At 37.1% G+C, this 12,386-nt stretch overlaps 1 protein-coding gene across 2 annotated transcripts in view; it reads left to right on the forward strand.

The window, feature by feature from the left end:
* Sos2 (SOS Ras/Rho guanine nucleotide exchange factor 2) overlaps positions 1 to 12,386 on the forward strand; it is a 97,860-nt gene that overhangs the window by 78,811 nt on the left and 6,663 nt on the right. For both annotated transcript variants that reach the window (XM_085697579.2, XM_085697578.2), the window contains exons 15-19: positions 192 to 311; positions 459 to 621; positions 5,306 to 5,423; positions 7,327 to 7,499; positions 10,466 to 10,582. In XM_085697579.2, coding sequence (XP_085553705.1) covers positions 192 to 311; positions 459 to 621; positions 5,306 to 5,423; positions 7,327 to 7,499; positions 10,466 to 10,582 — 691 coding nt within the window. The remainder of the gene's footprint in view (positions 1 to 191; positions 312 to 458; positions 622 to 5,305; positions 5,424 to 7,326; positions 7,500 to 10,465; positions 10,583 to 12,386) is intronic.

The following is a 12,386-nucleotide window of genomic DNA, read 5'->3' on the forward strand; positions in this document are numbered from 1 at the left end:
AATGGAATTTTATTGTAGGTTTAGGACCCTCCCACACCCCAAGTGATAAAGCATTTCTTCGTGTTTATGACTGTTTGGGTCTATTTCTTTGTGACTTGACTTGCACATACATTTCTCAGTTTATACTGTGGAAGCATTTAGATAACCTGACACTAGTCTTTTGAGTTGTGTTGATTTTTGATGTTTTACAGGAAAGTCCAACCGTCTGAACTTGTAGGGAGTGTCTGGACCAAAGAAGATAAAGAAATAAACTCTCCAAATTTATTAAAAATGATTCGCCATACAACAAACCTCACTCTCTGGTTTGAAAAGTAAGTTTTTATTTACTCTGTCTTACTGTACCTTAGTAGTCATAATGTTAAGTCATATTTAAGCTACAACTCTGGCTTTACAAAGAAGTTTATTGTTAACTGAGGTGAAAACATTTTTCTAAGGCACGAATATTTTGTTGTTGTTAGATGCATTGTGGAAGCAGAAAACTTTGAAGAGCGGGTGGCAGTGCTCAGTAGAATAATAGAAATTCTGCAAGTGTTTCAAGATTTGAATAATTTCAATGGCGTGTTGGAAATAGTCAGTGCGGTCAATTCGGTATCAGTGTACAGGCTAGACCACACGTTTGAGGTAAGTTCTAACTTGAATGTTTTATCTTTTGGGGAAGGCAGGTAAAATTAATGTAAGAGAATACTTCTACCTATTTTTAAGCAAATATTTTTTAAAAATCTGCCCTTTCCCCTTAACTACAGAGGTAGAATTATTAAAGTATGTATCAGCATATACTGACAAGTATGAACTTTTTTCGGTAGCACATTGTTAGTCTCATAAATGACAAAAAAAATTAAGTATATATTCACTATGCAAATACTTCTTAGTTACTTTTAGTGTATAGTCAAAAAATAGATAACCCTTTCTGAAACCTAAGATTGTTTTATTTTAAATTATGAAGCAATGTTTAATTTTTTAGAAAGTTTGGGAGGTAGTAAAGTATATGGATATTTTATGTCTTTTAATTTAAAAATGAACATCATATTCTGTGTACAAATTTATGACACGCATCTTATTTTTGTAAATGTTGTTCTGTTTATTAGTTTGTTTCTCAAAACAAGGGGTTTTTTAGTGACTAAATAGTTATTCTTGTGGATGAATTATAATTTAGTCTGTCATTCTATTTGGAAACAACTAAGTTATTTCTGATTTTTGTTTGGATATATAATTTATCATGGACTGCTCATTCATTAATTCACATGTCTCTGTGAAGCCCTGATTCTTTTTGTAGAATCAGTTTGTAGAAGTCTTGGGTCATCTTCAGACTTTTGGTACTTTTGTTAATGAATTTGCTATCAAGAAATGATATACACCCTGGACGTTACTATATTAAACTCTTAACAGATTTCATGAGTCAAAAACAAAAATTCTAATTTTTTTGCATTTTAATATTGTGAGGTTAATATTATTAATGTATTTATTAACCACCTTCATTTTTTTTATTTATGATCCATCTGGTCATGTCCTCTCATTTTTCTTGTGGCTATTGTATTTTACTTATCTATATGAACTTTCTAGTATGTTAAAGACATTAGAACAGACTATCTATAGGCCCCAAGTTTCTGTATCAAAATCTGCTCACTGTGGGTTCTTCCTTTGTTTTTGTGTCTACAAAGGTGAGGTGAAGAAGGTAGGAGCTCAAAGGTCTTATCATGATGTTGCCTTTAGAAACATGGGTTCTTAGCATCACTCTGGAAATCAGTCTAGCGTTGTGTGTTAAAACTAAAAACAGACATACTCTTAGATTAGAGCCATAGAGAACAAATGCTGTTCTCAAATACTCCAGATCATCAAGTCCCCCAGATATAGATACAGTGACTCTACATTACTTCAGTAGCAGAAACTGGACGTTCCCTGGGTGCCCGTCAGCTGCGGAATGACCAGATAGATGTGTTGCCCTGCACCTGTAGGAAGGACTGCTGGTGGCCAGCTGAAGGTGAAAAGTGAATAGGGTCTTTGCATATTCCCCTGGAAGAATGTTTGTGTTGTTTCTGAGAAAAAATAAGAAAACTTCAGAATGACTATAATTCTACTTTAATATAACAAATCTAAACCTCTAAGTAGATTTGTGCAAATGTTGAGAACAGTGTGGTTGTCAGGGATAGGGATGAACAGTGGAGCACTTGCTCAGCGCGTGTAAGATCCTGGGCTTGAGCCCTGAGAAAGGGAGAGCGAGATTCATTTGGAATTCCTAACATTGGTCCTTTTAGTAGAGAGGGGAAAAATACTTAGGTTTTTTTTTTTCAATTTATGTGTTTTCAACTTAAATGTGTTTATCTGCTAAAGATAGTAACCCAGTCCACATACATTAATAATTTTAATTCTGGGGGGCTGGCGAGATGGCTCGATGGGTAAGAACACTAACTGCTTTTTCACAGGAGTTAGCTTTGATTCCTAGTACCCATGTGGAGGACCTTAACCATCTGTAACTCTAGCCCTAGGAGGTCTGAAACTCTCTTCTGACCTGGTGCACAGGTCATGTGCAAAAAATAAGAACATCTGGTGCACAGACATGTGCAAAAATTAAGAACAAATAAATCTTTAAAAAATTTTAGAGAAAAAATAGTGTTTTAATCCTGATTTTGTAAAACTGAAATTATGTTCATTTTAGAGGTTAAATATTAAGGGTTTAATATTGAGCAACAGTATTATAAAAGCATATATAATATATAAGGAATAACAGCATCAGACATCTATGTACCTGACACCCAGACTCATTAGTGTTTGGGGTGCCCAGACCATAGCTTACAGGTGGAGGTGAGAGAATTTGGGGATCAGTTCTCTCTTTCTACCATGTGGGTCCCAGGAATCAAATTCAGGTCAGAAGTCTTGATAACACACACCTTGACCACTGTCTGTACACCATGACTGTAGCCCACTCAGCATGTCATCTACTTTCTTTCTCCTTTAGAACAATGTCTTAGGTGAAGAGACATGACCATGGCAACTCTTACAAAGGAACACATTTCCTTGCTTCTAGTTCTGAGGTACAGTCCATTATCAGCATGGCAGGAAGCAAGACAGCTTGCAGGCAGACATGGTACTGGGGCTGAGAGTCTTTGCATCTTGATCCAAAGGAAATGAACTGAAACACTGGCTGTGGCTTGAATATATATGGGACCTCATAACTCACTCCCACAATGACATGCTTCTTCCAACAAGACCACATCTACTCCAAGACCACACCTCCTACTAGTACCACTCACTTTGAGGGCCATTTACTTTCAAACCACATTCCATTCCCTGGCCCATAAAGGCTTGTACCCAATCTCATAATTTAAAAAAAATCATTCAGTCCAACTTCGAAAGTTCCCATAGTCTCTAACAGTCTCAAACTTATTTTGAGTCTAAAGTTCAAAATCTCATCTGATATTCATGCAGTCTTTAACTATAATCCCCTATAAAATCAAAATCAAAAAGCAGATTACATACTTTCAACATATAATGGCACAGGATATACATTATCATCCCAAAATGCAGGAAAGGGAGCATAGCAAGGAAATACTGAACAAAAGCAAGACCAAAAACCAGTTGGGCAAACCCCAAATTCTGCAGCTCCCTGTGTCTGATATCAAAATGTTCTTCACATCTCCAGCTTCTTTCAACTTTGTTGACTGCAACACACTTTCTCTTGGGCTGGTTCCACCCGCTGTCCACAGCTCTCCTCGGCAGGAATCCCACGACTCTGGCATCTCCAACATCTTGGGGTCTCCAAGGCAATCCAGGCTTCAACTTCACAGCTTCACATAACGGCCTCCCTAGGCCTCCATTCAGGAACACCCTGACCCATGCCTGGCCCCAGCAGCTCTATTCTGTCCTTACTTCTAAAGCCAGAAGCACGTGGCTTTGTGATACTCTGTTTAGCAGATTCCGAGGCCCTGGTGTAGTGTTTTGTCTCCTTCATGTAATGCTTACCGACTGTCAAGGTCTAAAGCAGGAGGACTGAGAGCTAAGGAAAGCACTCACTGTATGATGAACCCGCATCTCAAACTAAACAAAGGAAGATCTTTAATTTAGCTGGAAGTTTTTCTAAATATGGGACGAGATGAACTCTGATTTTGTTTCTGTTCTTATGACCACTCAGTCGCTCTCACACATTTATTCAAAGTTCACCCCCACACACACTGACCCATTGAACCTGCTGTGTCATAAATTGACTCTGTATGTATGGGTTTGTTTCTGCTCCATCTATTTTTTTTTACCTATTTGATTTTTCCTGTGCTGCATGTCTAAAATACAATTACTTTAGATCAACCTAAGTTTCATATTTTTTAAAATTTTGAGTTTAAAAGGAGTTGTGTTTAGATCTAAGTCACTGTGAAAGGCTGACAGTTTTATATTAATGCACCCTCCTAACAATGAATGTGGTGAATCCTTCCATCTGTTCCCATTTTATGTTGTTTATGATTTCCTGACAGGCACCATCACTCTTTTCTTATATATATTGGAATATTTTTAAAAATAATATTCTCTTTTTGGTGAAAATGGTTATATCTGGAAATACAGTTGGGTTTTGTTTGACTTTTATGTACAGCAAGATTTCAAAATTCTCCTATTAATATTCCTATTAACATGTACATTTGGGCTGTTTTTCCCCAGAGACAGCCAACTCTGACTTCCGGGAGGTGATAGCATTCCCTGGTCTCTTGTTGTTGGTGTTGGCTGGGACTTGGGTTGCATACTGAATAAGACCTATTTATTCAGCAGCCACATTTGTATTTTCCTTAATGTAAAGGAAATAGAGACTTGGTTCTCAAGTACAATATTACTGTTTGTCTGTGTTTATGTAAATGTGCTTACATGCCTTATTGAATTATAAATTATTTTATTTCCAATAAGAAAAATGTAGTAACGAAATAAAAAGGAAATGCCTGAGCTTACCTGATTCACTAGATTTTTCTTCAAGTTTTCTTACCTTTCTACAGTTTTCTTGTTGCTAAGGTTTGCCCTCAACCTCAGAAGCCCATTTAGTCCTGAAGGGTCATCCTCCTTCTTTCTGTCCCTGCAGTGTGTGCCCGGACAGGAGAACTCGGTATTCCTTAATCTTCCAATTTATAGTAGAAAGAACACAAACTCTTAGTTTTTATATTACAGATAAAACAGGATTATACATTTTAGCAATTTCCAAAGGAATAAGACTCACAATTTTTAAAATCATTTTAAGTATGCAAAATTTTATCAATCCTAAATTCTATATTCTTAAGGGCCTTTATATATGATTGAGTTATATGCAAGAATTATATTCAGTGTACATGTTTTAAAGGCATTGCAAGAAAGGAAGAGGAGAATTCTGGATGATGCTGTGGAATTGAGTCAGGACCACTTCAAAAAATACTTAGTAAAACTGAAGTCAATCAATCCACCATGCGTGCCTTTTTTTGGTAAGTTACTAAATATAGATACTGTATTTTAAAGATGAATGCATTGTAATCAAAAGGGATGGGGTCTTTCTAGATAGGTTGTCTTCATATATATGAATTTATTATTTATCTGTATTGGAAAATAAAAGACAAAAATCTCCATTTCCTTGTCTGTATAATGAAAATCAAAATAATTGCCTTTTAAAGTTGTTACCGTTTTCCTGTGCTTCTTCGCACAGCCTGTGAAGACTTCTCAGGTGCAGCTGCTGTTCTTGTTTGTGTCACATCTGCAGTGTTTTCTGTAATTATTATAAAAGTGCTTTTACAGAGTCTTTATTAAAAAAACTTTTCAGGGGGTGATTCAAAACAAGGTTTCTCTGTAGCTTTGGAGTCTGTCCTGTAGACCAGGCTGGGCTCAAACTCACGGAGATCCACTTGTCTTTGTTTCCCAAGTGCTGGGATTAAAGGTGTGTGCCATCACTGCTAATAAAAAAAAATTTTAACTCAGAATTGCAACATAACTAATATAAATTACATTGGGCAGAGCTTCATAATGTGAACTTTTCTTAAATATAATTATATAAATATAATGTGTAGCTGTCATCCACATTCTGAGAAAAGCATCATTGAGTGGGTTTTGTGGAAATATCATAGAGTACACTTACACACACCTAAGTGGTACAAGCCAGTCATTTGATATGACCTCTTTGGGGTTGTTTCCTTTGTTGTTGTTTGTTCTAGATGTCAGGTTAGTCTCATATTCCTGGCCTTAAACAGCTCTGCCTCAGCCTCCTGAATAGGTCCCATTGTGCCACGCCTTTAACGTCACCTTGGGACGCAGTGAGACCGGTGCCAGCATCACACAGCACACTGTTTTACTGTAAACTTTTTCCTTAGAAGTAAAATTGCCCTCAAAATAATGATAAAACTCTAGCATAGTAGTGCATAATTCAATAACCTAACCTTTTGTTATGATTACAAAATATTATCCACCTGGCATAGTTATATTGCCATAGGTTTATGTGATGGGTCAGCAGCAGTCTGATTATACCAGAGTCGCCAGAAACACCCGAGTCATGCATTGTGCTGTAAGATTACAGCAACTGCAACAGTTTCTTCAGCTTCTTTTATTTGGGAGGTGGGGAATCTGGTCATTAAACATATAGTATACTTATGAGCTGCACTCCAGCCCTTTATTGTAGTTTCATGGTACCGTTATTGTATATATTGTCCATGGTTTAAGCATGTGACTGATTTCACTGTTGGAGTTAGATGATTTATTTAAATCAAAGGCTTTTAATTGTAGCACTATTGGTTGAAGTTAAGAGGAAAACATTGTTGTGAAGGGCTATCATTTACATTGTAGGGTGTTAAGCAGCTCCTGTTTACTAGAGAACAGTAGTACTCCAAACTTGTAATTACCAGAAATATTTAAACACATTCCCAACTATTTCCTGCAGGACAAAATTGCCTTTAGCTAAGAACCATTAATTTAAATGAATCAGTAATTCTGCATAAAAAGGGATTAAAACCTTTTTTTTACTGTCTAAGTGATAGGCTCCAAGAAGCAGTTTATCCTACTGTTCTTAAACAAAATTGCTTATTTTGTTGATAGTCACTTAAAGAGCGTTGATATTAAATATTTTTAAATCAAATATTAATACATTTGATTAGACTAAGTTTTAACCCACAGGGTTTGGGCATGCTTAGTCTGCCATTTCTTAGAACAGGAACCTTTAATTTTAGTGAAGCATGGTCTTCTTTTTCTTTTCATTTAAGCTGTGAGTTACAAATTAATAGAGAGTCACTTCTGGGTCTGGGACTCTTCAGAAGTGGAGCTGATGAGTTCTGTGTCTTTCGGTCTCCCCAGATTACTGATGAAATGAGACAAGTCTTAAAATAACTTTAAATGTTTTTTAACTAGGAATATATTTAACAAATATTCTGAAGACTGAAGAAGGGAACAATGATTTTCTAAAGAAGAAAGGGAAAGATCTGATCAATTTCAGTAAGAGGAGGAAAGTGGCCGAGATTACCGGAGAGATTCAGCAGTATCAGAACCAGCCTTACTGCTTACGGACGGAACCAGAAATAAGGGTAAATATTTCCTTATTTATCTTTGAGGGAGATGGCTTTAAGTCCTCTGTAATTGCTAAGAAATGTCACAGTGATGCACTATGCTCCATTTGCTGTTGGGAGTAAGTTAACCTTCGCCTAGCAATGTAAATATAGGTGTCTACACTGTCAGCACTCACTACATCTAGTAAAGGCGTCTACACTGTCAGCACTCACTATGTCAAGTAAAGGTGTCTACACCATCAGCACTCGCTATATCAAGTACTTTCTCTGAGAGTACTGCTTCTTTGTGCATTGGTTCAAGAAGTGCTTCTAAAAAATGACAAAAGGGGGGGCTAGAGAGATGGCTCAGAGGTTAAGAGCATTGCCTGCTCTTCCAAAGGTCCTGAGTTCAATTCCCGGCAACCACATGGTGGCTCACAACCATCTGTAATGAGGTCTGGTGCCCTCTTCTGGCCTGCAGGCATACATGCAGACTGAATATTGTATACATAATAAATAAATATAAAAAAAATGACAAAGGGAATGGAACATCCACACAATGGAATAAAAACCCACCGCTGCTCAGTGATAGCCATTTTAGATAGTCCCCATGTGCCAATATCACATTGAATGATTCATCCCTTCATAAGATCACTGTGAAGGATTTGGAGAATAGTAGGTGTATATGCATCAAAGGTTTTTTTTTTAGCATTCTATCAGTGTTTCATTTTGAGTAATATTTAATATGGATTATACAATATCACAAAATATGGGATTAATGCTAAATGAGAGTGAATTATAATACCATGTTTATGTAGATGAGTTTTATGGTATCATACTTGCTTGATATTGTAACTTTCAATCGCTAGTCATGTAACAATCATTTGCTAGTCACATTGTAACTATCAGTCGCTATTTACTACAATGTTACAATAGTTACTACAATAGTTACAATACTAACAATCACTATTCACTTTGTACCTATCAGTCACTCCTGGCATTAAAAACTATACTAAGCTTTAGACTGAAGCAGACAACTAAAAAATGCAGACTTGGGAGGGGGAAGGGGGAGACCCACACCTTTAATCCCAGCACTTGGGAGGTAGAGACAGGTGGATCTCTGTGAGTTCAAGGTCAGCCTGGTCTATAAGAGCTAGTTCCAGGACAGGCTCCAAAGCTACAGAGAAACCGTCTTAAAATAAAATAAAATAAAATAAAATAAAATAAAATAAAATAAAATAAAAAGAACTTCTTTAGGCCCAGCTCATCCCGTAGAAATAATGTACTGATGTACTGTAGTTGAGTACATTTGAAATACTCTTTTCTCATTCATGTCTCAGAAGCATTTGCTAGTATGTTTCTGTGATCGTTTCTAGGCTTCTTACCATCATTCAGAGCAAATCTGCCTTCCTTAGAATTGAGTCAAAGTAAATTTAAAATTCAACAGACCAAGGCATGATGCCTTATGCACATGATCCTAACTCTTAAGAGTTAACAGCTGGAGGGTCAGGAATTCATAGAGGCAGCCTAGGCAACATAAGACCCTGTCTCTAAATAAATAAATAATGTAGGCATTCACTTTTCAAGTCATAGTTAGCCAAGTTAAATAGTATTGAAAAATAAAGCAAAGGTTGGGAAAATCAGTAGTGTATCTGTTACAGTTTTATAGAGGATGAAATTACTGTTGCCTGATAGCATCTTAATTTAGCCAAGTTGAATTCAAGAAGATGTATATTAAAGCAATAAAGTAATAGTGTTTCTGACACTTGTAGAATGGGAAGGATTTTATATAGACAATTTAAGGCTCATTTTACCTACTGCTAAAGTTAAAACCCAGTGTCTGATGTTATATGTGTTTCTAACCATATAAAATTAAATAAAGCTAGCCATCTGGGCATAGTGGCACATGCCTGTGTTCCCTGCACTTGGGAGACTGAGGCAGGAGAATCACAAGTTGAAAGCAGCCTGGGCTGGTGGTTTTTTTTTTGTTTGTTTGTTTTGGTTTGGTTTGTTTTTTTTTTTTTTGAGACTTTGTCTGAAAAAATTTAAGCTAAATCCAATGACTAGATTCCAGTGTTTATTTATTTTATCACCACACAGATGATGAAGGCCATTAGATACTCTAGTACTAAAGTAAAAGCAACGAAGTCTCTGGTTAGTGAAATAACTGCTTCTTTTTCCTCTTTTTTCTTTCCCATTTGAGCCACATCTCAAGCCCAAGTGTAACTCAGATCATTTCATTATTTTGTAGTTTAAAATCTGAGCTACAGGCTAGAGAGATGACTCAGCATTTAAGACTATGTACTGTGTTTTCCGAGGACCAGAAGTCAGTCCCCCGCTCCCACACCAAGCAGCTGATATCTTCCTTAACTCCAGGGATCCACAGGCACCTGTGCTTATGTGTGCACACTCATACACTCGCATGCACACACACACACATACACACACACACACACACACACACACATTGTTTTTTGACATTTTACTAAATCATCCGAATTTTCTACTTAAAACTCAAATTTAAGCTTAGAGTATATATTTATAGTAAATATTTTTGGACAAACAGTGTTTTCACCTTAAAGGGTAATACAGGAAAATTTAAATCTATAATTACCTTTAAAATTACTTTTGAATATGCCTTAATCCAGTTATCTCCACATTTTTCCTGCTTATGAACATCCTGCTGTGATTTTCCATCATAATCTCCATTGTAAATTCTGTTGCCAGATGAGTGGCGGTAAACTGGCTGTCACAGTGAGAAGGGACATAAGAAGCAAGTGATGCTAATGATTAAGCCGAGAATCTGTTCATATTAGTAAATTGTGAGGCTAGGATGTGACATCCTCAGAAACTGTACAGTCTCAGTTGTAGGTAGAGAGTAGAATGAGCAGTCTTTAGGAATGTCTCAGATACTGCAATGTCTTCATTTGTGTTAGTGTTAACATTAATAGGATCTTATTGTAGTAAGACCAAAGTATATACATGTATTTATGTGTTAATTCTAGAGATTCTTTGAAAACCTGAACCCCATGGGAATTTTATCTGAAAAAGAGTTTACAGATTATTTGTTCAACAAATCACAAGAGATTGAACCCCGAAACTGCAAACAGCCACCTCGATTTGTGAGTTTGTTATGATTGTGGGAATTCTTTTCTGTTTTTAAAATAATAACCTGCTCTCTTAAATTGGTTATATAATCAATAGCTGCTTTGTTACTTTACTTTACAGAACTATTTTATTTCTAAAATTACATATACAAGGTGGGGATGGGACTCAGATGAGTGCTTGCGTAGCATACTTGAGACCCTTTTGATAGAAACTTGTTTTTTTTTCTTTTTAAAATAGTACTGGGTGTAGAAACTAGGTCCACATGCATGCAAAGGAGCCTTCCTTTTAGTATTATTTATTTATCTGTCCATTTTTTACCTCCTATTTTAAGAGGAAAGTTATAAGAAAGTGAGGCCCAGAAACAAATAACTAGATGGGATAAATGAAAAGGCCAGGGAAAGCAACAGACAGTGGTGGTGGTGCAGCCTGTAATCCCAGCACTCAGGAGCAGAGGCAGTGGATCTCTGAGAGTTCGAGGCCAGGCTGGTGTATACGTTGAGTTCCAGGACAGCCAAGGCTACACAGTGAAACCCTGTTCAGGAAAAAAAAAAAAGAAGAAGGAGGAGGAGGAGGAGGAGGAAGGAAGAAGGAAGGCCAGCTGGCGAGTACCAGATGTATCATGGTACCTCAGCATGGCTGTGGTCCTGTGGTTACACTAGAGTACTTTCTTTTACTAGAATTTGCTGCTGCAGTTCACAGATGCTCTAGAGATTTGCAGTGACAACAGCAAGAGTGGAAAAAGCCAATCCTCAGTAGGCAAAAGTAAAACAAGGTGTGGAAGGAAAGGAAAGCAATCAGAACAGTGTTTCTCAACCTTCCTGATGGGGGCGACCCCCAAACATAAAATTGTTTTCATTGCTACTTCATAACTTCAATTTTGCTACTGTTAAGAATTATAATGTAAATATCTGTGTTTTCTGATGGTCTTAGGTGACCCCTGTGAAAGGGTTTGGAGCTCCCTCATGGGGCTCCAAAACAACCGCTGTAAAACCTTCTCAGATTCCCTTAGTGTAAGAAGAACCAGGTATCCTCAGCCATGTGCACAGGTCCTCTTTTATTTACTGAGTACCCAGAAGGTTCTCAGAAAAGCTCAGGACAAAGCCCTGGGAAGGTAATGCCTCTGTCCTCTGGGGTGCAGGCAGCAGCTGGGGCTCAGGGCTGCCTTGGGCCTCTTCAGACTTTCACTTTCCTGTTGCAGTTTGCGACACCTGCAGTCTCCACAGGCACCTGTACACACACACAATATGATAAAAATGAATATTTTTAAAAACTCATGCACGGTAAGGTTTTAAAAGAGCCTTTTTAGGGCCACATGGTAAGCAGGGATTTTACTCAATTTTTCTGACTAGGTTACCACTAGGTTTCAGAAGCAAGCAAGTTGGAGTAGGGACAGTGATAATACATTTTCCTGAAGTGGTTAAAGTTCTAGTGTAGGGATTGACTGTTCATTAGCTTAAGATCAGAAGGAAAAATTATCTTCTGTTAAAAAACTGAAGCTCACTAGGGGATAGAGCGATCACTCAGTAGTTAATGCCACTGTTTGATCATGCAAAGGATCTGAGTTCAATTCCCAGCACCTACATGACAGCTCACAACTGCCTGTAATTTCCGTTTCAGAGAATCTGATGCCTTCTTCTGGCCTCCATAGGCACCAGGCATGTACATGTTACATATACATACATGCAAGCAAAATGCCCATTCATATAAAATAAAAATTAAAAAATGAAGCACATATAGCGTATTATGTCACATAAATTATGTTATCTGATAAATGTCTGTGAAACTTACATATAGATGTTGTGAAAGAGAAATTTAGGA

The sequence above is a fragment of the Myodes glareolus genome, chromosome 11, assembly GCF_982192425.1.
Source record: "Myodes glareolus chromosome 11, mMyoGla1.1, whole genome shotgun sequence".
Classification (NCBI taxonomy): domain Eukaryota; kingdom Metazoa; phylum Chordata; class Mammalia; order Rodentia; family Cricetidae; genus Myodes; species Myodes glareolus.